This window comes from Equus caballus, chromosome 13 (assembly GCF_041296265.1).
Source record: "Equus caballus isolate H_3958 breed thoroughbred chromosome 13, TB-T2T, whole genome shotgun sequence".
In the NCBI taxonomy this organism is placed as follows: Eukaryota; Metazoa; Chordata; class Mammalia; order Perissodactyla; family Equidae; genus Equus; species Equus caballus.
In genome coordinates, this window is record NC_091696.1 from 52096591 (window position 1) to 52121918 (window position 25328).

At 55.7% G+C, this 25328-nt stretch overlaps 2 protein-coding genes across 21 annotated transcripts in view; one reads left to right on the forward strand and one right to left on the reverse strand.

Annotated features, from left to right (window-relative positions):
- The window catches only part of TSC2 (TSC complex subunit 2), a 38794-nt gene extending 20191 nt beyond the window's left edge, over positions 1-18603 (reverse strand). For 8 of the 16 annotated variants that reach the window (XM_014730247.3, XM_005599065.4, XM_005599066.4 and 5 more), the window contains exons 1-17: positions 18479-18603; positions 17766-17937; positions 16651-16737; positions 14712-14822; positions 13645-13789; positions 12507-12624; positions 11503-11551; positions 10974-11099; positions 10543-10616; positions 9243-9369; positions 8267-8410; positions 7166-7303; positions 6461-6564; positions 5906-5987; positions 4542-4697; positions 3950-4066; positions 90-212 (exon numbers count right to left, since the gene is read on the reverse strand). In XM_014730247.3, the coding sequence (XP_014585733.2) occupies positions 90-212; positions 3950-4066; positions 4542-4697; positions 5906-5987; positions 6461-6564; positions 7166-7303; positions 8267-8410; positions 9243-9369; positions 10543-10616; positions 10974-11099; positions 11503-11551; positions 12507-12624; positions 13645-13789; positions 14712-14822; positions 16651-16737; positions 17766-17903 (1839 nt within the window). In that variant the 5' untranslated portion in view covers positions 17904-17937; positions 18479-18603. The remainder of the gene's footprint in view (positions 1-89; positions 213-3949; positions 4067-4541; positions 4698-5905; positions 5988-6460; positions 6565-7165; positions 7304-8266; positions 8411-9242; positions 9370-10542; positions 10617-10973; positions 11100-11502; positions 11552-12506; positions 12625-13644; positions 13790-14711; positions 14823-16650; positions 16738-17765; positions 17938-18478) is intronic. The other 8 variants (XM_070232470.1, XM_070232467.1, XM_070232469.1 and 5 more) reach the window with 1 other exon arrangement.
- Positions 18603-24681, forward strand: NTHL1 (nth like DNA glycosylase 1). 5 transcript variants are annotated; one of them, XM_023616593.2, is made up of 7 exons: positions 18679-18830; positions 19252-19355; positions 19828-20066; positions 20816-20986; positions 21868-22027; positions 24272-24377; positions 24455-24681. In XM_023616593.2, the coding sequence occupies exons 3-7, from the start codon at positions 19992-19994 to the stop codon at positions 24576-24578; spliced, it is 636 nt and encodes a 211-aa protein (XP_023472361.1). In that variant the 5' UTR covers positions 18679-18830; positions 19252-19355; positions 19828-19991; the 3' UTR covers positions 24579-24681. The 5 variants fall into 5 exon arrangements, with proteins under 5 accessions (XP_001915373.2, XP_070088572.1, XP_023472361.1 ...); XM_070232473.1 differs by having other exon boundaries at positions 18682-18830; positions 19805-20066; XM_001915338.5 differs by lacking the exon at positions 19252-19355 and having other exon boundaries at positions 18603-18830.
- The last annotated feature ends 647 nt before the right edge of the window (positions 24682-25328 follow it).

A 25328-nucleotide genomic window follows, 5' to 3' on the forward strand; every position in this document is an offset into this window, starting at 1 on the left:
AGGACCCTTAGGGAATCCACCCATGGCCAGCCCTGAGGTGCAGCCAGGCTCCGCCACAGCCACTGACCGCCAGCCTGGCCCCATCATACCTGTAGCCGGATGCTGCTGGCAATGGGCAGGGTGTAGCTGTGCTTGTAGTGGAGCTGGATGTGGCTGACGAGCGTCTCGTACACACGCATTGCGTGGCTGGCAGGCAAGGTGTACAGCTTGGTCTGCAGAGAGAGTATGCTGGTCACTGTGAGGGCAGGAGGCCGCAATGCGCCTGCTGGAGGCTGGCACCCCGGTGCCCAGAGGAGAGGAAGTAGGACAGCATCTACCATTCTTTAAAACACACAAACCCTTCAAGCCACCAATTCCATTCTAGGGCTTCCTCCCATGGGTACGCCCCCATGCATGCACCTTTGGTAATGGCAAAAAATCAGAATCCACCACATGTTCATGACATCAATAAAGAATCAATTAAGATGGGGAAAATCCGGGGCTGGCCCCCTGGCCGAGTGGTTGAGTTCACGTGCTCTGCTTCAGCAGCCCAGGGTTTCGTCGGTTCGGATCATGGGCGGGGACATGGCACCACTCATCAAGCCATGCTGAGGTGGCATCCCACATGCCACAACTAGAAGGACCCACAACTAAAAATACACAACTATGTACCGGGGGGGTTTAGGGAGAAAAAGGAAAAATAAAATCTTAAAAAAGAAAAAAAAAGATGGGGAAAATATGTCCAAGGGCTCACAGTGCAGCAATGTATGAAACGTGTGCTCAAAGAGTGCGCCACAAAGCCAAGCAGAGTGAACCAGGGGCAGAGCAAAGCACGAGACGCTCTCTGAGGGATTTTTAAAGGGAGACATTCCCCCAGTTGCTGGGGATCATCCCCACTGCGAGCCCCTCCCCGCCTACCTTGGCAAGGCCAAGGGCACCTCCCCGAAAGGGGAGCCCAGGTGTGAGAGCCCTCTGTGCCACCAGCAATCTCGGGGTATGGGAGGGGGCTGCTGGGCAGGACAGGACCAGCGAGGGGCAGGAGGGATCCCTTTGTGGAACCCTGAGCCTTGGAGGAGCAGTGGGTGCTTAAAAAAACATATCACTGGGGGCCAGCCCGGTGGTACAGCGAGTAAGTTCACATGTTCCGCTTTGGCGGCCCAGGGTTCACTGGTTCGGATCCCAGGTGAGGACATGGCATTGCTTGGCATGCCATGCTGTGGTAGGCGTCCCACATATAAAGTAGAGGAAGATGGGCATGGATGTTAGCTCAGGGCCAGTCTTCCTCAGCAAAAAGAGGAGGATTGGCAGCAGTTAGCTCAGGGCTAATCTTCCTCAAAAAAAATAAAACAACACACAAACGTATCACTGTTATTCTTTTTAAAGAAAGATGATTAATAAAGCTATCTCTCCTTGTTTCAGAAAACATAACATAAAAGCATATCCCTTCCTTGCACAAAAGAGGGAGAGGAGAGAGAGCTCGACACAATGCTTGACAGCACACAGGCCATTTGGGGAAGGATCCCTGAGGACTCTGCTGCCCATTTTGGCAGGAAGGAGGGAGGGAATCTAACTTTTTGCTATGTTTATGCTGCCTATGTGTTTTAATGGGATGCATATGTTACTTTTTAACTATAGAAAAAGAGAAATGAAAACAACCTGGCCAAGGACTTTGCCTCAATTAGGAAACAGCTCTGTTCTGTGGCCCCTGGCCCTTGGGTCTCCCGGGCTGGATTTCCAAGTGAGGACAAGGGACCACCTTCTTCCTTCTCTGTAGTAGGGTTCTGGATTCGTCCAGGCCACAGGGCCCCCCAGCAGCCCAGCAAGCTGCCTTACAAGTCAGAGCAGTAAAGAGCACAGGGCTCCTGTGGACGGGACACTAAGGAGGTGCTGTCCAGCTTTTATCAAACACACTTTTAACTTCTACACCAGAAAATAAAAATCCATCCCATACAAAAGTTACAGTAAACTGTTCTATCATCTGACATCTTATAAACCAGAAGTTTTTAAGTCAACTGATTCAAACATTACATTTGACACAATACTCACACTGGCAAATTAAAGTGAGTGACACCACGGTGCTCTGGAAATTGGTGATGGAGGCACAGTGGCCAGCAGAAGGGCCTGATGGCACCCTGCTAGGCAGAGGCTGCCCAGGATTGTAAAGGGATGAGGCTACAGCAGTGCACCCTCAGGAGCTGGGCCGTGCCTGGGAGTATGTGAGGAGAGCCACCACCCAGGAGAGCAAGCACAAGGCTGCCAAATGACGGGATGGAGAACATGCAAGTCCTCTGATGAACGGCATCTAACAGCATCCAGAATACAAAAAGAACTCTTATAATTCAATAAAAAGACAAACGACCCAATTTAAAAATGGGTAAAGGATCTGAACAGGCATTTCTCTCCAAAGAAGACATACAGATGGCCAACAGGCACACCAGAGGATGTTCAACATCATTGGTCTCTAGAGAAATGCACATCAGAGCCACCACGAGACACCATTCCACACTCACTAGGACGGCTGTAATCAAAAAACCAGAAAGTAACGAGTGTTGGTGAGGATGTGGAGAAACTGGAACCCTCATCCACCACCGCTGGGAATATAAAATGGAGCAGACCCTGCGGAAAATAGTCTGGTAGTTCCTCAAATAAGTAAGCACAGAATTACCATATGACCCAGCATTTTGACTTCTAGGTATATACCTAAGAGAAATGAAAACATACGTCCACATGGAAACTTGTACAAGAACATTGACTGCAGTATGATTCACAAAAGCCAAAAGGTAGAAACCTAAACGTCCACTAACTGATGAATAGATAAGTAAAATACAGTCATGCGTCACTTAACAATGGGGATATGTTCCCAGAAATGCATTGTTAGGTGATTTCATCATTGTGTGAACATCACAGAGTACACCTACACAAACCCAGATGGCATAGCCTACTATGGACCTGGGCTAAATGGCACCGATCTTATGGGACCCACCATCATATACGTGGTCCATCATTGATTGAAACATTGTTATGCAGCACATGACTGCATCGTCTATCTGTACAATGGAATATTACTCAGCCATAAAAAGGAACAAAGTACTGACACACGCTACAATGTACACAAACTTTGAAGACACTGTGCTCAGTGAAAGACGCCAGACACAAAAGGTCACACACTGTATGATTCCATTTCTATGAAAAGTCCAGAATATGCAAATCCACAAAGACAAAAATCAGATTACAGGGCCGACCCTGTGGCACAGCGGTTAAGTCTGTGTGCTGTGCTGCAGCGGCCCGGTGTTCGCCAGTTCAGATCCTGGGTGCGGACCTACACACCACTTACCAAGCCATGCTGTGGCAGGCGTCCCACATATAAAGTAGAGGAAGATGAGTACAGATGTTAGCTCAGAGCTAATTTTCCTCAAATAAATAAGTAAATAAAATTTTTTTAAAAAGCAGATTAGTGGTTGCCAGGGACTGAAGGTAATGACAGGAGAATGGGGAGTGACTGCTAGTAGGTATGGGCTTTCTTTCGGGGTGATGAAGATGTTCTAAAATTGTGGTGATGACTGTCTAACTCTGTGAACATACCAAAAACCACAGAATCATACACTTTAAATGGACAAGTTGTATGGGACGTAAAGCGCATCTCAATAAGACTGTTAAACAAAGGCCAAGAAACTATAGAGCCAGAATGCATGCAGCCCTTCCCTCCTCGGGTGTTATGCTAACAGCTATGGGCATGGTCCCAGCACTGACTCGGAAGCGTCTCCATGCAGACTAGCTCTTGCCAGCCTCGTCCACCCCTCCCTGAGGGCTCTCACCCGGTCCCTCCTGTGACAAGGAGTCAGGATCATACCAGGCGGCCATCTGCAACCCCCAGGGAGTACCTGAATCTCCCAGGAGATGTGTTGCTAAAGAGCAGCACTCCAACACAACGCAGCTGGTCACCCACCCTCCCAGAAGAGCAGAGGCCCACCTGAAGGATGACCAGGAGCCCCAGGACCGCGGTCTTCACATCTTCCAAGGAGGCTGAGTATGCCTCCAGGTCTCTTTCCTCCAGCTCGGGGGGCGGGGAGAGGGAGCGGGCAATCACCTTTAGAGAGAAGATCTCTATTTAAATCCCCCGCTCCAGGCTCCCTGCAGCAGCAACCATCAGATCCGGTACTTTCTCCTTCATTTCTCAAAAGGAAAGATGCACTTTACACACCTGAGGGACCATTCAGAAATTGCGATGTATTTCAAAATTAAAAGAAAAAGATGTTGGCTGTGCAAGAGGACAACAGACCCAAGTCCCACCCCCAGCCCAGTTCCTGTGGAGCAACATCACAGCCATTTCCCAGGACCCTGGGGCAGCAGGACACTGCTGAGCAGAAACAAGCCCAGCTGAGCTCCTGACACCATCCATCACTGCTGGGAGGGAAGCCCTGCTTCTGAGAGACCAAGCCAGTCACTAGGGAGAGAACAGGGACACAGGGTCAGAGGACGTTGCTGCCTGCAGAGCTTTGCCACAAACAGGGGTCCCTCTGGTAGGCCAGGTACCCGGAGCCCTGGCCTGGAGCAGCTCTCACTTTCTCGATGATGTCCAACAGGCTGTTGAAGTGGTGGGTATGGCAGCCTTCGGCCAGGTCCACCAGCAGCTGGGTGGCCAGCTTTCGGACCTGGTGGTCTTTATCCTCAGGGATGTGGGAGAGCTGTGAGATGACCACTGAGTTGATCAGCTCCTCCTGCACCAAGCACAAGTGGAGTGAGGTGAGCCATCTGCAACAGAGGCCGAAAAGCAGCTAACGCGTCATTCAAGACTCAGAAAAACCAGCAGCATGGATGCGTCAGTGCCTGAGGGGCCCAGGGCCTCTTCCAGGGAGCTCAGCACAGCCCTTCAGTTCAGGACGGTGGTGACAGCTGCACGACAGCCTGGCACAGCCCCAGGTCCAATGGCTCAGACATGATGCAACCAGTGAACGTCCCCACTTGCTCTTTGTCATCCAATGTCACAATTAAGAAAGATCCTATGTGGAGGACCCTCTGTGTGCACGCACCGGGGGTAGGAAGACCTTGCCCTGACATCACGGCATCCACTGTAATGCAGAGGTGCAAGGAGAGCTTTAGCAGAGGCAGATACAAAGTGCCACAGGAATAGAGAGCAGAAGAAGACTGACTCTGACCTGAGAGGCCCGAGAACCCAGAGAGGCTTCCAGGAAGAGGTGGCCCTGAGCTGGACTTGGAAAGAGGGTGGAATTCCAAGGGACAGAGATACAGGGAACGGGAAGGCTGAGAGAGTAAGAGGGGGCAGGCAGGTCCTAGGAACACCGGGAATCCCAGCGAGGCCACCATGAGGAGGTACGCTGGGAAGTAAGGGAAGACGTGCAGAGCCTGAGGCGCCTCTCTCGGAGGAAGGGCATGGCAGGCAGGCACACCCTAATGCATCTGGAGGAAGGACGGGCTCCAGACACAAACACAGCGAAGGACGGGCTCTGGGGAAGAGATCGGCAGTAGGGCGACAGGCAGGGCCTGGCACCACACAGCAGCTGATTGGGCCGGGGCTAGGGGTGAATGTGACTATAAAAACAAAAAAGTCCCCAAGCAAGACGGTTTGGAATTCTTCTGTGTTCTGGTGACAGCAGCCTCAGCTCCCTGAGAGTGGAAACTGTCCCTCCTGGCTGCTGGGCCACATCTCCAGGCCCAGCTCAGGCCTAATGGGCGCACCGTGGGATAAACAGATGAATGAGGAAGGAAGGCGTAAACAGACAAATCCTGCTGAGAAAGCCTGCCACAAGCAGCGCGTGCGGACCCCAAGTCCCAGGCAGGCCCCAGGAGGCTCGCAGCGTCCAGCGAGGGCCACGCTGTGCTTCTTGGGAGAGCACTGCACTGCACCCTTCATGGACCACCCTCACACCCGCCGAGCCCAGGGCTCCCGTCAGCCCAGGACACACACCTCGTAGAACTGCCTGTTGATGAGCAACACGAAGGACAGGACATCCAGCACCTTGATGCGCACAGCGCTGCGAGATTCGTTCCTGTGGGCAGAGGCACATCTGCTAGGCCCAGCAGGAGCACCAGCTACCAGCCTCCCACTCCGCCAGGCCCCGGCTGGCCCGGCAGCCCAAGCTCCAAGGGCTCCCCAGAGGACCGAGCCCCCAGGCCCACCACAGGACACCAAAGCCCCCAACCTTGGTGGCAGGCAAGACTGACTCTGGATTCTCCCTGCGTGGGGCCCAGCTCATCAACATCCAGACCAAGAACTGAGCAAAGGGGCAGAGAGCTGGGCCCTGAGAGATGGCGTTTTTCTAGACAACCACTCCACAGCAAGAAGTAAGCGCAGAGGCCTCAGAGGACTCTGTCTTACTGGAAAACAAACCTTTTCCTGCCCAGCAAGAACCGTTACTTTCAAGAATCAGAAAGCCCTGACTCTGGGTGTCCTAGACTGGGCCCAGAGCACAGACGCAGGGTCAGAGCCCGGGGGCCAGGCAGGCCTCCAGAGGCTCCCCACCTGAAGAATCTCTCCATCAGTAACTGTAGGTTGTGAATCCAGCCGTCCTTTGCAGGATGGATTGACTGAGCCCTGTAGGTTATTAAGTTTAAGAGGGAGGACTCCTGTCAAAAGAAGAAAGACCTGGCGTTAGTTAATGAGCCACTCTGCCCTCCTAAAGGTTTTCTTATCAACATGGCCGCATGCTGCTGGCCCAGGAGAAGAATTTGCTCAGGGAGACCAGCCACTTTGGGGCCCAGGTGGGAAGCCCGCAGGACAAAGGCTCTGCTGGCAGTGGTGAAAATTCATTTTAAAATCCACGTAAAAGCCTTGGCATCAAGCTGAGAGTTTCTGGCACAAGGACTGCCTGCTGCCTGGGGAGCAGACATGCCGAACAACAAGTCTCTGTGGAGCCGGCCGGCACCCTCCTCTGCACAGGTGGGAGGAAAGCGATGGTTAGGCTAGCGCTGTGCTCTCTGACAGACTTGCACGCGTTCGGCTTGATGACGCCCTGGCAGACTCCCCCGCTGGAGCACAAACCCGGGAAAGCAGAAGCCTGCTCAGCCCTTTATTGCAAATTCACAGAAAACTTGGTTTCAGACCTAACAGCCAGGGCTCCCAGAGTCGAGCTATGCTGCATCTCCCCCAGCAGCCTGACCTAACCAGCCTTCTGCCCAAGCACCAAGGTCCCCCAAGGTTGGGGGAAGAGGGGAGAGGTGGTCTTACAGGCCTCTGGTCTGCACATCTCTCAACAAGCTCAAAGTATCTCTCCTGGGAGCCGTGGAACTCATTCTGATCACACAGTTCTTCCACCGTGGTCAGCAGGTCATGGACGATGGTCCTGAGTTCCGGGCTGTCCAGGCTCTACAACACGGAAGTGCAGTTACGCAGGAGTCACTTTAGCTTCCCTCAAGGAGTCGGCATCAAAGTCCTCATCTCAGATGAGCTACATTCAGACAGTCCCTCACCTCAGGCCCTCTTGCTGCACAGGGGGCATGCCCCCACCACACTGGTACATGTGGGGCAGCCAGGTTGTTCCTGCTCATTTGGGGAATGGTAGCCGCAAGGAGTCCTGGCTGTACCCCCACAGCAGGCCTCAAAGGGAACAACTACAAGTGCTTTCATGACTCCTCCAGGCTCAAGCATCTTCTGGAGGCCCAGGGGTACAGCCTCCTAGTCCGCCACTCCAGAACAAAGCACTGCCCGGCCAGCTGGTCAGTGACAGAGGTCTGGCAGCATCCAGGCCCTGAGGGTCTATTCCCGGCTGAGTCCCACTTCTTCCTCTTGCTGGCCTGGCCACCTAGGCATCACCTACCCCAGTCCCCTAGGAGGCCCAAGCCTGAGCCCATGCTAGACGAGGCCTCATCTCCTCTGTGGCCCCAGCATCAGCATGTCCTCCTTACTGCTGTGGTCAACGCTGTCCTCCAGTTACACCAAACTGGTGGCCAGCATTCTAGACACTTTGAGAACTGTCTTCAGCTTCTATTTACAGGCCATGGATGGGACCTGGAGTGTTATTCTGTCAATCCTGATCAACACCAGCCACACACCCTTGCTCACCCGCTACGTATTCCTGTTTGGGGGCCAAAATGATGGAAGAGCTTTGGAAAAACTGACCATCTTCAGTAGATGGTGAGGTTGACACCACTGAGAACCATCAGAGAACACAGCCCCAGAAGATTCGGAGGGAGGGTCCCAGATGCACAGGGAGCCATCTTCCAGGTAAGACAAACCTGCCGCCCCCATAGGTCTAAGGCCCCCAAGGAAGGGCTGCCTAGTTCATGCTCTTGGTCCTCCCTGTGCCCACAGCCTTCTCGCCCACCTCACCTGGAGCTGCTGAAGCAGGCGTTCAATAATGTTCAGCAGGATGTCCCACGTCACAGCCTGAAGCTCCCTCTTGTACTTCTTGATGAGTCTTGTTATGGAGAGGACAATCTCATAGGACACCACCTCATTCGGACAGGTCATGGCCTGGAACACGAGGCCCAGGGAGCAGGCTGTAGCCAGCTGCTTCTCACTCACGCTTGGGAAGCCCCCTGCCCTTGGAACCGGCATAAGATGCCTGAGAGGGCCACTCTGCGCACGCACGTCTCATGGGCCACAGAAGTATCTTAGAGCCAAGAAGTGTGCTTTCTACACTGGCTCCAGAGGGCCTGACTTAGCCGGACAGTTAACTTCGAATTCTGAGGCCCTAACTTCTGGCCTAGCAGAACCTGAGAGTTACGCTGATGCAAGCCATGCGCAAAGACCACACCCTGCGCAGCCCCGTGAGGTGGGGCACGGCAGAAAGACGAGCCACTCAGGAGACTCTGTGTAACCCTGGATGCAACACAGCTTGTCTGAGCTGCTCTCCTCATGGTAGGATAAGGATGGCATGACGTTCCAGCTGATGGCTGCCGTGACGACTCAGTGAGAATATACACAGCAAGTGCTCTGAACACCACTGGGCACCACGGAAACAGAAGCTGTCTCACTGGCCTCATTCTAGAGGAGAGTGAGAATACCACTTGACAAAATGAAGCCATCAACAGCAGGAGTGTCACTACCCCTGGGGGAATCTCAACAGTTCTAATGCTAATTTTCAGGAGACGCAATTCGCAAGATATAATGTTGGCTTGAGGATAAAACCATCAAATGGTCCAAATCTCATCCTCAATTACAAAGCAAGTGATTGGAAGTGCCACCTCAGCTGCTACAGCAGACGCCCTGTCTAAGGGGCCTGTTTTGGCTGAGCAGCGGGAGGCCTGACCGAGGGAACCTCTCCTGCTCTCCCCAGCTCACTGTGGCACAGAAACCAAGCTACCTCATAGAACGATGGCAGCACGGACGTCGGGGAGTTCTTGAGAGTATAGAGCCGGTGGGCTCCCCATAGAGCCATGCCAACAAAGAACACAGCTCCTCTCAGCAGCGGGGCGTCCTCCATGTAGGCTCTGAAAGTGTTCCACAGAAAGACAGAATGTGAGCAGAGCCTGGACCCAGCATCTGCCCGCTGGGGGAACCAAGGGTGGGCCTAGGGGTGGGCCCAGGCTCCTGGCAGCCTCCCCGGGGTCCCTGCACTTATGGGGCAGAAGCAAAGCTAGGGAAGGAGCACTGATAAGAGAACACAGAGGCCAGCAGCAAACACTTGATTCATTCATGCATTTGCTCAACAGTCGTCACTGCTGACCATGGAGCTATGCTAGATGCCAGGGCTCAGAGATGAAAGAGAGAAGGCCTCAGCCTCACGAAGCTTACAGTCTACGGGACACAGACATAAACCAAAGGGACACGTGAGTAAACGCCAAGTTTCTATCTCAAATTACAGCTAAGAAGAAAAGCCACAGGCTATGAAAGCAACACGTGCTCAGGACAGTCAAGGAACCAATGACCATGCTAAGACGTCAAGAAATACTCAGAGAAACTCGACCAAGGCGGAAGGGCCTTCTGGCACAAGGAAAGAGATGCAAAAGCCGTGGGCAGGTGGGAGAACGGCAAGATGGAAGGACAAGAGGCCCCTGGAGTGAGCACAGCCGGACCACCCAGGCCTTGCCATAGTGGGGAGTTTGGTTTTTATCCTGAGAGCACTGGGAGACACTGTGGCTTCAAGCGAAGGGTGACACGGTGAGATCTGTTTTGGACAAAGGGCTGCTGAGTGGAGGAATGGATTTCAGGAGGCCAAGAGTGGGTGTAGGAGATGAGCGAGGAGGTGAGAGCTGAGGAGGTGGGGGTGGAGGCCCCAGGAGTGGACAGATTTGAGCCACGTCTCAGGGACAGAAACAACAGGACTTGTGATGGTGTGCTGTGGGAGGTGAGGGCAAGGGCCTTGTAACAGGGTTATATGGTGAGGCAGCCATGCTGGAGGAAATCCCAGTGTGGGAGGAAGGTGACAAGCTCCGTTTGTACCGTTCTGATTTTACTGATAGAAGCAGGATAGGAGGAGCGATCAGGAGCACAAGATGCTTTACTGCCGGCTTCTGGAGCAGCCCCCAAAAGGAACAGGAAACCTCTCGGTTAGCCAAGGCTAAGCAAGAGCCCACAAAGCGAGCCTCCTCGGGAAGGCCCTGCGGCCACTGATCAAGCCACTTCACCATCACCCGTCCACCCCAGGCCCTGCCCACACTCGCCTGTTCTCCATGAGGCGGCACATGTTGTAGATGGCACTGTGGCCCAGGTGGGTGCCCAGGAGGTTCCGCATCAGCTGGGAAACAAAATGCACCATTATTAAGGATTGGTAGATACAAGCACCAGGGCCCCAGACTGTATGCCCGTGCTGGCCTTGCACAGCCACTGCTCCAAAGCCTTCCATGTCCAGCCAGCTCTCCACTCTCTCCTCCCAAACACAGAGGCAGCAGAGTTCTCAAAAGGCTGCCAAAACCCTGACCTCAGCTCAACCGCCTGGGAAAACGCCACTGGATTCCCCTCAACAGACCATTGTCTGCCACCCCAAGAATCAGATGGCCATTCATTGAAGACAAGATGGCCCTTGTCCTGTCCATGTGCTGCCCTATAACTTCATCCAGGGAGGAACTCTCCAGGGCAACAGTTCAGACCCCACCTTCCAGCAAGGCTCACAGAGCTCCTTGACATTGATGGTGCGGCAGAGGGTGACGATGAAGAGGGGGAGGCTCTCGGCCGGCAGGCAGTTGTAGCAGACCACGGCATCCAGCACCTGCAGAGAGACCTGTGGGGTGGGGAGAGGGGTCACCCTGGCCCTACCCTGACTCCAGCCCACAGGGAGGTGACTCCCAAGCTTCTTTCTCACCCTCCTTCAGTCAGTGACTATCACCCCTCCCCACCGCCAAAGCAGGCCTCCTGGAAACCACAGAGCACGTCCAAGCAGCACTTCTACATCCCAGTCACTGAGGGCTGTCCCACGCCAAAGTAGGACCCCACAGTGGAGGTCATCCTACTGGCCTTATTTACAAGAGAGAGTCCTGAGACTCAGCAGCTCACCCAGGGCTACACAGCCAGAGAGGGGCAGCAGAGGACTTGACCCCAGAGCCTGAGGTCTCAACTACAATGCCACCCAGCCTGCCTGGAAGGAGGACGAAAGGAATTATCCCTGGAGAGGGACAGCTACTGACCTCTATGTCCACAGAGGACACGGTCTGGACGCACAGCAGGCAGATCATGCTGTCGGAGGAAGCACAACGTCACCTGGAAGACACTTCCCAGAGGCTGAGTGGCTCCATCCTACTTTCTAGTGACTCTACAAAGTCAGTTAAACACATGGCTCATCCTCCTTTAGGGCACCCTCACCCACAAACAGGCAGAGCCTGCTCTGTGCCACCACTGCTCAGCACTGGACGCATACACCAACAAGACCAGGCCCTGCCCTCACAGAGTTCACAAGGTGTTTGAAAAGAAACAAAAATAATAATAAATAAAACATCAGGTTGGGGCCGGCCTGGTGGCGCAGTGGTTAAGCTGACACGTTCCACTTCTCGGCGGCCTGGGGTTCACCAGTTCCAATCCCGGGTGCAGACATGGCACTGCTTGGCAAAAAGCCATGCTGTGGTAGGCATCCCATGTATAGACTAGAGGAAGATGGGCATGGATGTTAGCTCAGGGCCAGTCTTCTTCAGCAAAAAGAGGAGGATTGGCAGTAGTTAGCTCAGGGCTAATCTTCCTCAAAAAAATTAAAAATCAGGTAATATTACATATCTGTTAAAAGTAAAATATAGGGGCCGGCCCCATGGCCAAGTGGTTAGGTTCGCGCACTCTGTTTCAGCAGCCCAGGGTTTCGCCAGTTCGAATCCTGGGCGCGGACATGGCACCGCTCATCAAGCCATGCTGAGGCAGCATCCCACATGCCACAACTAGAAGGACCCACAACTAAAAATACACAACTATGTACCGGGGGACTTTGGGAGAAAAAGGAAAAATAAAATCTTTAAAAATAAATAAATAAATAAAATGCAGGTCAAGCCTCAAAATGTCAACTTAAGTGGAAGGTGGCTATGGCCACTTCCAACTTCTCCATTTACTGATGATTTCAACAGCTTTATTCACCCTGCAGAGCTAAAGTGAAGGCCCAAGACAGTGAGAATATATAATCAGAGTAACATTACTGGAATTCTTTTCTTACTGGACCATCGATGCGATGTATTCATCAAGGTAACAGCTGTTGAATTTGACCAAGTTCACAAGCACCAGCAGGAATTCTGAGGACAGGCCGATGTCCATCCACTGCAGGACAAACTCAGCTAGGGGAGAAGAGGACGAGAGCCTGTGCTTCCTACTCATCTCCTTCCCAAGGAACGAGCCCAGGCCCCATTCACTGCTGGAACATATCATCCGTCCCCAAGCAACAGCAGGCTAGCCGTGCACGGGGCCCATGGGGGCTCAGCTGGAGCCTGAGCAGGTCAGCACGTCATTGACTCTGGAATTCACCAACCCCCATGATACAATAAGGGGGTCTGGGCTGAAAGGCAGTAGCGGTGTTTGTGCCTCTGAAGCCCACAGCCCTGACCCCTGCCCCATGCTTGGGTGCAAGCATCATCGGGGTGTGCCTAGGAGGCAGAGTGCTGGCCCCCAATCCCCACAGAGACTCTCTCAAAGGAGAGACAAGCAATGCTTGGCTGCTGGCCAAATAAACATAGACAAGAAACCTGACCACAGGCCCATCATCACCCATCCTAGAGGCAGATCGACAGCGGAGGCCCATTTCCGGGCAAGAGAACTGCAAGACCTGAGTCAGATTTACTTCTTCCTCCTTCCTCTGCTCCCCAGAGCAGTGATAAGACATCTCAAGACTCACAGAAACCTCACACCATCAGGACAACAGGGAGGAAGGCCAGCAAAGGAGAGCCAACAGGTGAGGCCTGGGGCATAGAGAGGGTGAGGAGGAAGATGCAGCAAGGTGGCCCTGGCCTCAGAAACCTCAGGGCACTCTGGATAAGATGTGGCAGCACGCTCTCCCTACGACAGATCTCAGACCACCTCCTACACACCTAAAACGCACACCAAGGCCCCACTCCCCAGGGGTTCTGAGCCAGCAGGTCTGAGGTGAAGCCCAGAACTCTGCATTTTTAACAAGCTCCCCAGGAGATGGACGTTGCTGATCCAGGTTGAGCACAGGTAAGCAGAGCTGCGTGACGCAGCGCCCTCTGTAGGCCATCCCAGTGAACTGCAGCACTCCCTCAGGGCCCAAGCACCCTTCCAACATCCCAGATTAAATCTGATCACCCAGGACAGAGAAACCTCACACCCAATGTGGCACCCACCCAGTTCTTCTTCCAAGTAGGTGATGTGTTTCCCATTGTCCGTGAGGGCCTTGAAAACTTCCAGTCTTTCGTGGAGGTCTTCATTAGAGGGGTAATCCTTGATGACTTTAAAGAAGAGGGCCCTGAGAATGCCCAAGCGGTCCCCCTGAGGACAAAACCACGGGGTCAACAGTCCTTCCAGGATCCCCCGGCCACCTAGGTTTCTGAAGCAGCTGTAAGAAGTCCAATAAGTGCAGTGGGCTCCAAGACTCCCGACCCTGGGCCCTTTCTCCTTCCCACAGGAACAGGCCATGAGGGATGAATTGAGAACACCAGAGCAGCTCAGGGTAGGGAACCAGATGCACTGCTCATCAACTGACCGCTGTGTGTGGAGCACCTCCCCCGTGTCCAGCTCTGGGCACAGTGGTGGGCCCACAGCAGAGGACAATGCAGTCCCAGCCCTCCAGGGGTTCACATCCCAGGATAGACACATTTGCACCCACATAATGATGACGACAGTCTAACCCCGCTGAGAGTGGAGGGGTCCTCTCCAAGCAGCTGGGGTGTGAAGGAGTAGAGGAAATGGGCAAAGTGGGGACGGGACCTTCCAGGCAAGAATGGCAAGAGGTGGCCTGGGTGTGCCAGGAAGAGCAGAGACTCCAGTGTGGCTGGAGTATGGTGAGCAAGTGGCAATGGCCCAGGGCAAGGGGGACAGGGTCAGCGGCATCAAGATAACAACAGTCACTCATGCCAAATGCCACTCTCATCATTTTGCAGGAATTGCCTCATTTACTCCCTAAAATATCCCAGAGGAGAAAGGAACAATGAGCATCCCCATTTTACAGGACAGGAGGCTCAGGGGACTCCCGTGACTTGCCCAGGGTCACATGGATAAGAGAGGTAATGACGGGATGCCCACTCTGGCAGTCTAGCTGCAGAGCCCCTGGCAACCAGCAGACCGTGTGCCCGGTGCCCTCACTAAAGGCAAGAGTCCAAGCATGGCACAGTGGGAGCAGTCAGTGGAGGGCCTGACATCATCCCACACACCCGTCCCAGCTCCACCTGGGCACAGACCTGACACCCCTTACCTGCCCCTGCACGATGGCCTTCAGCAGAGCCAGCACTGCGTGCCGGGCTTCAGGTGGCCGCTCAGGCTGCAGCAGGTCTGCGACGGCCTTCCAGAGTGCTTCCACTGCGTGCTGCCAGCAGCAAAGATGGGACAGCGATCAGGGTGTGCTGGCCCCCTCAACTCAAGGGACAGTTCCATGAGCAAAGGACAGAGTAGAACAACAGGGTCTTCTGACTTAGGACTCATTCCTCTAAAGCCCGCATCTCGTGTACCTGTCACAGTGACCATGAGTTTCACAAGGGGAATAGCTCCAAGCTCCTTCAAACCCCACAGGTCCCTTCAACCCTCACCAGGCCACAGGCTATGGAGAGGGAGGAGAGCAGGCAGGCCAGTGGAGCCGTCCTGGCTGTCCCCAGAGATCGGCAGGGAGTCCCCCTTAGAGCTTGCTCAGACTCTCGAGGGGAAAGTCACTGGAAGAGTCTTAGAACCAGAAGTGCCACAGCAGGCCCTAGGCTGCAGCCTGACCCAGAAATCCTGCTCCCTGGCTTCCTTCTGTGTAAATGCACCAGCCCAGCTGCACGCCACTCAGGACCACAGCCCTGCCCCGCCTCTGCTGCCTGGCTTGACCTGCCAAGAACTCTGTGTAGGTTTCTGGAATCCACCTCCTCTAAGTCCCAGCCAGCCCATGGGGGAGCTGGGTCCTGTTCCCCACAGCTACCCAGAATCAGTCTCTCATGTCACTTTCCCTTCTCCAGGTTAACCGTGCCAGGTTCCCTTCAATCAGGATTTTAGGGTCACTCACCCTTTCCTGGGCTCACTCCTCTTAGGAGAGAGACCATAACATCTTTCAGATGTTGTCTGATCAACATTGTGACCAACCCAGGATACACTCGAACTTCTACCTCCTTTGTCTGTTCCCAATACTCCTACTGATGCACCTTGAGCTGCAACAACACACAGACACTAAGCCTAGTGACTATCCCAACCTTTTAGGCCTATCTCTCTATTCATATGATAGCAGCTCAGCCACAGCTCCCCTTTCCGTACATACACAGGCAACTTTACGAACACTTATCACATTTTCACATTTATTCTCAGTAGTATGCAGCTTCCATGTTTCAGATAACCCGCTGAGGATGTAGTGGTCACTCTCCCCCCTAGCAGATCTGATCTGCTGGGTGTGAGGTTCACGTCTCCTCCCAAGTCACTCACACAAACACAGAACAAGGCTGGAGCAGAGCCCTTGAGATGTTCTAACGACAATTTCCCACTCTGTCCACAGGACATCTGAAAAGAGCCTGGAAACACTTGGCTGAAATAAATATGCCTATGTTGGGAGGCTGCTCGATATCACCAACCAGACACCTCTCCCAAAAAGACACTGAGACTGGTGTGCCTGGAATTGTTCTCCGTGAAACCACACTCTTCTTCAAGTTCCTCTGTTCTCCCCGCCCCTGAATCTGTAACATGAGAGGACAAGTAAGTATGTGTTTCTGTAAGCCACTACACACCCTTTCTTGGATCTGCTAGAAAAGCCTTAATGTCTTTGCTTCCCATCTAAGCACATGATTGGCCCCCTCAGGGTTGGGCTCAGGGCATTTCCAGAAGCTTCCCCATCACTAACATGAAAGTTCAATTTCCCTGGGCTGTCCCGGTGGCCTAGCCGTTAAGTTCAGTGTGCTCCACTTTGGCAGCCTGGGGGTCTGGGTGCAGACCTGCACCACTTATCTGTCAGTGGCCATGCTGTGGTGGCAGCCCACGTACAAAAAAGAGGAAGATTGGCAGCAGGTGTTAACTCAGGGTAACCTTCCTCAGCAAAAAAAAGTTAAATTTCCCTAAAGTGTGGGTATCAGTTCATTAGCAAAGTTAGCCGTCGACTCTGCTCCCAGAAAGAGCCAAATCAGGCTTCTAAGAGGCTCACACTCATCTCTTCGGTAGCCCAACTGGGACAGACCCACCTCTTCAAATTTCTTCGTTTTTGCGACTTCACAGATCTGCCCTATCACCCGGATACGATTGTTGAGGCCACATTCAACACTCAGTTCCTGGAGAGGGATGAAAGAAGGACAAGGAGCCAGTGTTCAGGCAACAGATCTCCTTAATTGCCCATCACAGACCACTTAGGAACTGTACCACCATTCCCACACCAGAGACTTGTGGCAGATCCTTCTGGAATCAAGAAGCACCAGAGTTTACTACTCCATCTCAGTGGAGTGACGACAGACAACTTCTTTTTTCAAGACTGCATTTTATTCTATTGAGATAAAACTCACCACTTTAACAATTTTAAACTGTACAATTCAGTTTTTAGTATATTTGCAGTGCTTGCGACCACCTCCACTAATTCCAGAATATTTTCATCACCTAAAAAGGAAACTTCATACCCACTAGCAATCACTCTCCATCCCTACCTCCCCCCAGGCCCTGGCAAATGCTAATCTACTTTCCCTCTACGGACTTGCCTATTCTGGACATTTGTATTAATGGGATTATATACTATCTGGGCCTTTGTGACCGGCTTCTTTCACTCAGGATAATCTTTTCAAGGTTCATCCATATTGTAGCATTTATCAGTACTTCATCATCGCTTTTTTTGGCAAATCGTATTTCACTGCAGGGATGTATCGCATTTTACTTACACATTCACCAGCTGATGATGTTTTGGTTGTTTCCGAACGGGAAACTTTACAAGTGCAAAAATTCAACATTTATTTACAGGCAAACCATGGTGCCAGGCATGTGGTAGGGGGATTCAAACACACACAAGAAAATAAAGACCCACTTCTCCCAGGAACTCACAAATTACGAGTTGACACCTGGCCATAGCCTAATTATCTGTGGAACCCTCCAGTAAAATAGATTTTCCTGCCCTGACCTGTGAATGCTACTTCAAGCGTGCTGGACCAAGTCACCAAGATCCTAACTTCCTGGATCTCCAGAGGAAGCACATGGATGCCTCCAGAGTCCTGGGGACAGCAGCCCGAGCCGAGGTCACCAGCAGCCCATCTCCCATAGACCTGGAGACACACCAAACCCCACTTGGCTAGCAGAAAGACACAGGCAGCTCACTCACTCTCAGGATTTCCGCCGTGATGATGAACTCTGTCTGTCTGCCCTCTGCAGTCCTGGGATTTGGCCTCGGAGTTCCCAGTCCCAGCAGAGTCTTGAACTTCTCCTTCAAGCCTGAATCTTTGCTTGCTGGCTTGGCCATGGTGGGCAGGGGCGCCCGGAGGACTCCTCTGTGCCTAGGAAACAGGCCGAGCCCTCAGGAACAGCTCCACCCACCCGCCCCGTGCAGACCTGCAGCCGCCGAGACTCTAAGTCTCCGCCGGGAACGCCCCTTCCTCCCAAGGCTCCTGGGGAGGTCTCAACCGCAGCCAGGCGGGCCCGGCCAGAAATAAGCCTGGGAAACGCAGGCCGGCCGCCCGCGCCGCCCGGGTCGGTGCATGGGGGTGAGGGAGGTGGGTCGGGGGTGGGGGCGGCCGCCGCGGGCCCAAGGAGCCCGATATTTGCATCTCTCTTCTCCCCGCGAGGAGGACTGTCGGGGGACGCCGGAAGCAGGGACCCCTCGACCCGGTCATGACTTAAAACCAAGGAGTGCTCGGAGCTCCCGGGTCACGCTGCAGTGGACGCGGCCAAGGCCCGGGGCCCAGACACCGCGGGGTTCGCCCCCGCCGCCTCAGCGCTGAGCAGGCCCGGCGCGGCCGCCGCTCCCCTGCCCCGTCAGGGCCTGGCCACACCACGGTCCCGGCCGGCCCAGGGGTCGAGAAGCCCAGAGCCACTCACCCCGCGCCGCGCCAGCCGCCCCGGCCGCCCCTACGGAGAGATGGGGAGACCCCGGCCCAAGGCCACCGCCGGAAGCGGGACCCGCACTTCCGGCAGCGGGGCGACACCAAGGGCCGCCGCAGGGCTTGCTGGGAGTCGTAGTTCTGGGCCACCCTCTGACCGAAAGACTGAGCGAGGGTCGAGTCACGTGACCGGGCCGCGGGGGCCGCCGGGATGTGTAGTCCGTAGGAGTCAGGCATGAACGCCGCGAGCGTGAGGATGGTGACCCGCAGCCGGAGCCGGGGATCCGGGTCCCGGCAGCGGGCGGTTGGGGAGGAGGCCGCGCCACTCCAGAGGGGAGAAGCGGCTGCAGGTATCGCCGCGAAAGGGCTGGGACGGGAGGAGAAGCGGGGGAAGGGGCCTGCAAGGGCCTGCAAGAACGCGGCGGACCCGGCGGCCGCGAGCGAGTTCCCCGGCCCCACGTGCGGCGCTGGGTTCCCACGCTGTGCCCTGTTCCGAGGGGTAGGGGTCCACAGGGGCTGGGTTCCGGGCGGTCCCACCTCCCCACTCTGGTCCTGAACAAGAATGTTCTCTGCGTCCCACTAGCCTACTCTGGGATACTCCCCTTATGCCAGGCTATTTGTGGGGCAGACCGGCCCCGTCCTCATAGCTGCTTCTCTCTCAAAGAAGTTGGGTGCTGAGGACACCCGAGTCAGAAGTCCTCTTCCCCTTCCAGAGGGTACTTCTGAGAGGAAACAGGAAAGGGCATGGCCTTCATTGTGTTTACCCTGTAGGCATTAAGCACGGCAGTCAGCACTGAGGAGATTGAAGGGCCTCTGCAACTTGTCCTGCGGGATTGGCCAGAGGGGGATTCCCACAGGCCCCAAGGACCCCAGGGGTAGGTGGACAAGGAGATCCACTGGGACAGAAGCATGGCAGGAGGAACTGGGGTGGAGGGAACAAGCAGGTGACAGTGCCAGCCAGGTAGGCAGGAGCTTTGATGCCAAGATGAAGTTTGGAGTTTATCATGAGTATAAGGAGAAAACAATAAGGAGTTTTAAACAGGAAGTGACACAATTCTGTTTGGGTCTTAGAAAGTTCTCTTTGACACAGTGTGGAGACTAGATCAGGGGGCACTGCAGTGGAGGCTATCACTGGAGTCCTCATGCGCTGATGCAGACTTGGTCAGGAGGGCAGTGGCATAAAGAAGGCTGACCTGCCCTCTATAGAGGACAGAGCCCCCCCGGCTGTAGTAGATGACGGGTGATTGTTGAATGAATGATAAGGGGTGAGATAACAGGTAGGGCAGCACCCACACTCCACCCTCACCTGTGGCCCCCGCTCAAGGGACCGAGTGGCACTTTTTGCAGAAAGAAGGAAAAGCCACAGCTGTGTGAGGCGTCAGCAGAAGGCACAAAGACTGAATGTGGCCTATGAGGCCTCAGATGGTGAGAAAGGAGAGAACACTGAGCCCCTCAGGGCGCCAGGCTGGGAGCCCCAGGACTGGCGACAGCAGTTGGCGAACATCCGCACCATGAGGAGTGGGAAGGATGCGCCTGTGGACCAGCTGGGGGCTGAGCACTGCTATGACCCCAGTGCACCCCCAAAGGTAGGCAGGGACCCCATCTGCCTGGTGACCCCCTTCTGAACCAGAGGCTTGCTTCCTTTCGGGCCTCTGGCAGGGGACAACCTAACATCTGGTGGCTCTTGGCTGGCACCCTCCCCTGCAGACAGCCCCTTGAGAGGATGCACATCTGGGACCCAGAGCACTGGGCAGCATCACCTGTGTCATTGTGGCCACTCAGCAGGTCAGGGGTACCTGTCGCTTGGTACTCAAGCTCTCCCATCTGCTAGCACAGTGCTGGCACATCAGGGCATTAAGTAACATTTGTTGAGAGAGAGTTCCTTCCACTTCACTGGCCTGGAGCCTGGTCCTTAGACCAACAGGATTCTAATCCCAACTCTGCTACCAGAGACTTGGGTGCATACCTCTTGGGGTCTCAGTTTGCTTGTCTGTGAAATGGGTAGTCATTTTCACAAAGCAGTAACAATAACAGTGGTAATCAGTGGCTACTGAGCACTAACACGGTTCAAAGCGCTGTGATGATGCATTTAAGCCTTACAGTGATCCTGTCAGGCAGATACTGTTCCTGTCCCCATGTTATAGATGTGAGGAAACAGACCCAGGCCAGACCCCACCCACACACCATTGGCTGGGGCAGGTGGGATGCTGATGTCTCATACCCAGGGTATGTTGCCCAGAATAACAAGAAGACGTGGGTAAAGGGCTTGGCTGGTGCCCAGCCCACAGTGACACCCAGGACCTGCCACCACTCTGGTCCCTGTCACTGCAAGCAGGTGCGGAGGTATCAGGTGCTGCTGTCGCTGATGCTCTCCAGCCAGACCAAAGACCAGGTGACAGCGGGCGCCATGCAGCGGCTACGAGCCCGGGGCCTGACGGTGGACAGCATCCTGCAGACAGATGACAGTACACTGGGCATGCTCATTTACCCCGTGGGCTTCTGGAGGGTGAGCTCAGGCTAAGGCAACCGGGCCAGGGGTGCCACTAGCCCGGGAAAGACATGAGGAGGCTGTGGGGGTGTGGGAGGCCGGGTCAGGCATCTCTGGCCACAGGGGCCTGGATGTGAGTTCCCACTGGACCCCCCTGCCACTCTGACAGGCCTACAGGGGGCCTGGCTGTGAGGCCTTGAGTCCAGGTCCTGGAGCTCCTTGGCCTTTCCTGTTTGCAGCCTGCCCCTTCCTTCCTCCACCTCCCCGCCCAGCCGCCTGGCCCTTCCTTTCCTCGGGGAGGCTGCCCGCCCACCTTTCCCTTTGTTTACTCCAAGCCTCCCTGGAGGGTGTTCCCCACCACCACCGCCCTGGAGCCCCAGCAGGCTGCAGAGCACTGGGTGGCGGGTGGGGCTGCTTCCCTTGGCATTGGCGTGGGCTGCAGTTTATCAAATGAGTTTTAAATAGTCTTCTCTGCTCAGGCACAGGATGGGAACCGCCCGGCTGGCCTGGCGGCTGGCGGGGGAGCCCCAGGCTCCAGCCTTCCTTCCTGAAGGCCCAGGTGCTGCTGAGCCCAGCTCTTGGCGTTGCTGGCCCAGCCTAGCCTGCCTGAGCTCTGGGGAAAATGATGGGGCAGGGGGCCTGAGCCAGACCTTACACACGTCATTGGCCCAGACAGGTCGGAGGCAGGGGTCCAGGCCTGTGTTAGGTTTCCCTCAGGCTCCCTGCTGCGTTTGGCTCATTCCCTCTTCTGGGGGGACAGGCAGGCAGGTTCCTCTGACTGTGTCCTGGGCAGGTGACAGGCACCTCTGGGCACCTGTGGGTCTCCCTCAGGCCTCGTCTTCCCAGGTCAGGCTACACACCCCACCTCCAGGACTGACCTCCCCCACCCCATCTTTCAGAACAAGGTGAAGTACATCAAGCAGACCAGTGCCATCCTGCAGCAGCGCTATGATGGGGACATTCCAGCCTCTGTGGCAGAGCTGGTGGCACTGCCAGGCGTTGGGCCCAAGATGGCACACTTGGCCATGGCCGTGGCCTGGGGCACCGTGTCCGGCATCGGTGAGCAGCACACACCCATGGGGAGCGGGAGACAGCTCTGGGCTTGCTAGCTGCTGTTGGGGTTCCTCACACCCTTGTGATCTGTGACCATGGCTCAGGTCTGCTCATCCAGGATTCAGGGGGTCGGAAGGAGTTCCCAGCGCTGAGCTAGGCCTTCCCTGCTGAGAGACGGGAAGAATGGGAGGAGGTCACATTTGCTGACCACCAACCATGTGCTGGGCTCTGTGAAAGGCCCCTGGGTGGATGCAAAGTCTGGACTGTGCATGGGAGAGAGACATCAAACCAATAATTCCTTACTAGTGGGGTAGGAACACTGAGCGGGGCAGGGCACTGTGGGAGCTGGCCCGGTCTGGGGCATCTGGGAAGACTTCCTAAAGAGGTGAGAATTCAGCTGAGAGCTGAAGGGTGAGGCGGGGCCGGCCAGGCCAAGAGGAGGAAGTACGTTCCAGGCAGAATGGTCTGCAAAGCCATGAAGTGGGAGAGGGCCAGAAGCAGAAGGCTCCAGAATAACATGGGCAGACTGGGGAGGCATGATGAAGGCAGGGGGACCCAGTGGCGGGGAGGAGGGGATTGGGGGCATGAAGAAGAGCTGGGAAGTGGGGGAGCCCCTTCCTATAATCCCTTTCCTGGTCCAGGTGTCACGTTCTGGCATCAGAGCACCTCTTTGTGGAGGCAGACCTCTGGTCGGATGCAGCAGCTTCCTCAGATCTTTGCCCAGAGAGTTGGGGCTTCTGAGGCCACACAGCAGCAGGTCCAGCCAGCCCCAAAACCAGGGCTTGACCCACCATCTCTCTGTGTGCCCTGACCCCAGTGCTCCTCTGGGACTCCTGTAGTGGCATGGGAGAGGGCATGGGAATCCCCCAGCACTTCCATGGCTTATGAAGGCTGCACCGTGGGGTGGGGGTCACTTCCCAGCACTGCCCACCGCAGGAGGGCAGCTAGGGGTTGAGGGCTCTGACGGCACAGTGAAGCTGGAGGGCAGCAGCCCCAAAGAGGCAGAGCAGGGCCAGGTGGGGGCTAGGGCAGAGCCTCGCCCCACACTAGGGCTCCTGCAGCTGCCAGCCTCTCAGCAGATACTTGAGCTGATCTGGGCGGCTGTCCTCAACTGCTGGTATCCCAGGAGTGATCTGGCAGGTCTGTGGAGGAAGGCCCCCGCCCACGTCAGACAGAGGACAGGGCTTTGGGAACAGCAGACACAGCCGGCAGGTGTGTAGGAATGTCACCCTTTCTGGTTGTCTGTAGGCCTGGCCACCCACAGGGAGACCGTAGGGAGGGTGAGCCCCATCTCTCAGGGGCATCCCTAAGAGAAGCCCCCTTGATTAGAACGCCAGAGCTGTGGTATACAGCAGCTGCTCTCAGCTCTGCGCTCCCAGCTGGGTGACTCTGGGCAAAGCACTTGGCCTCTTTGAGCTTCGGCCACAAAGCACAGGAAGCAGTCACCCTCATTAGCAGCACAAGTGTGCAGAGCCCTCCAGGGCCTGCGCACAGAAGGCTCACGTGGTGTGCTGTGGCCGGAGACTGGGCCCTTGGGTGACTTAGGGAGCATGGTCACTTCTGTGTTACAGAGGAGGAAACAGGCTCAGTGACCCAAGGGTGCAATGCCTCCACTTGCATGCTCTCCGCATGCCCCCAGGGTGCCCTCCATCGGTGTCTGGGGAGGCCCAAGTCTCTTTCCAAGCACTTAGCAGCAGGGGAAAGGAGCTGGTGCAGTGACTTGCTTTCTCTTTGGCAAACATGGTGGTGGGGTAGGGGTTGGGGGTGGCATAGGGACTGCAGCTGGCTAGGGGAAAGGCCCCAGTGAGCTGGTGCCCAGGCCAAGCCCTGGGGTAGCTGGGCAAAGGGAGGAGGGGCTGCGGCCCAGGTGGACAACAGCTGCACTCCCCATTCTGTTCCTTGATGGTGCCGTGGCAGGTGCTGGCTCTGCGGGCAGTGCCCTCATGCCTGGTGCCCGCAGCCAGTGCCTGGGCCAGGAGCCATTGCTCCCTGTACTCCAGAGGCCCAGCCTTCTGGGTTCTGGCTCCAGCCCCTGCACAGCAGCAGAAGTGACCTGGTGACTCGCTCTCAGACCTGCAGCCAGCACTGTGCAGTTCTGGCCCTCCAAGGAAGCCTGGTTTTGGGAGGCGAGGGAGACTCACGCTGCAGGCACAGCCCCCCACCAACCTGGGCTTGAGGCTGTGGGCAGGGCCTGGAGCAGTCTGGGCCAGTGAGCATGCCCCATGTGCACCCCACCCTGTCTCCGAGCAGCAGTGGACACACACGTGCACAGGATCGCCAACAGACTCAGGTGGACCAAGAAGACGACCAAGTCCCCAGAGGAGACCCGCACTGCCTTGGAGGAGTGGCTGCCCAGGTGGGGCATGGTGGGATCTGGGCAGGATGGGCTCCCCTCCCAAACTCCTTCCACACTGACAGCTCCCACCCCCACAGGGAGCTGTGGAGGGAGATCAACGGACTGTTGGTGGGCTTCGGCCAGCAGACCTGTCTGCCTGTCCGCCCACGCTGCCAGGCCTGCCTCAACCGGGCCCTGTGCCCAGCCGCACAGGGGCTCTGAGGGCCGTGGGCCTCGGCCCCGGGCACCACCGTGGCCACTATCTGTTACATGCCTCTGCTAGGGAGCTGCAGCCTGTTTATAATAAAGCTTGGGGTTGTTCATAGTTAGGATCTGGCTGACTTCTACTCCTGGGGGGTGGGGGTGGGCTGGGAAGCACGTGGGTGAGCTCTGCGTGTGTCTGTGATCACGTGTGTCTGGAACGGGGTTGTCTGGGAGGCCAGGATGGGGACATGACAATCTGGGCTGTATACTGGGGGCGGGGGTGTGTGTGCAGGAGTCCGGGAACGAGGAGATGGATCGTGGGAGCCAGCTGTAGCCAGCTGCTGGGAAGCCCGCTGGGGACGCCGGAGGCCTGAGCCTCCTCCCTCCTTGACAGCTGGCTGGGGACCCGGAAACACCCCTCCTCTCCTGAACTTGTGCACCGTGAGAGCGCCGCCTCTGCCAGGAGGCCACCCCCCGCCCCGCCGTGTTTACAGAGCCACCTGGCCTCCAAAGGAACACCAGTAGGCCCAGGCCCAACACCACAGCACGTGGCCTGACCTGCATATACCTGCTGGGGGCTGCACCTAGGCAGAGGGTAGCCCATGGGGTGCCAGGGGCTCAGAAGCCATCTCTGGCGAGGTGTTGGCAGGGGGCCTGGGTCTCACCAGGCAAAGGAGGTAGGCAAGGGCCCCACAGTGTGCCAGAGAGGGCAAGAAAAGGGCAGGGCTCCAAGATACAGGGGTCCCAAGTGGGCTGGGGAGGGGAGAG

Excerpts from the sequence above, each read along its gene's own strand:
- NTHL1 (XM_001915338.5), top strand. The coding sequence starts at position 18,716 with ATGAACGCCGCGAGCGTGAGGATGGTGACCCGCAGCCGGAGCCGGGGA. Across the intron at positions 18,831-19,827 it reads GAGGGGAGAAGCGGCTGCAG|AAAGAAGGAAAAGCCACAGC; the intron begins GTATCGCCGCGA and ends CACTTTTTGCAG. Across the intron at positions 20,987-21,867 it reads ACCCCGTGGGCTTCTGGAGG|AACAAGGTGAAGTACATCAA; the intron begins GTGAGCTCAGGC and ends CCCATCTTTCAG.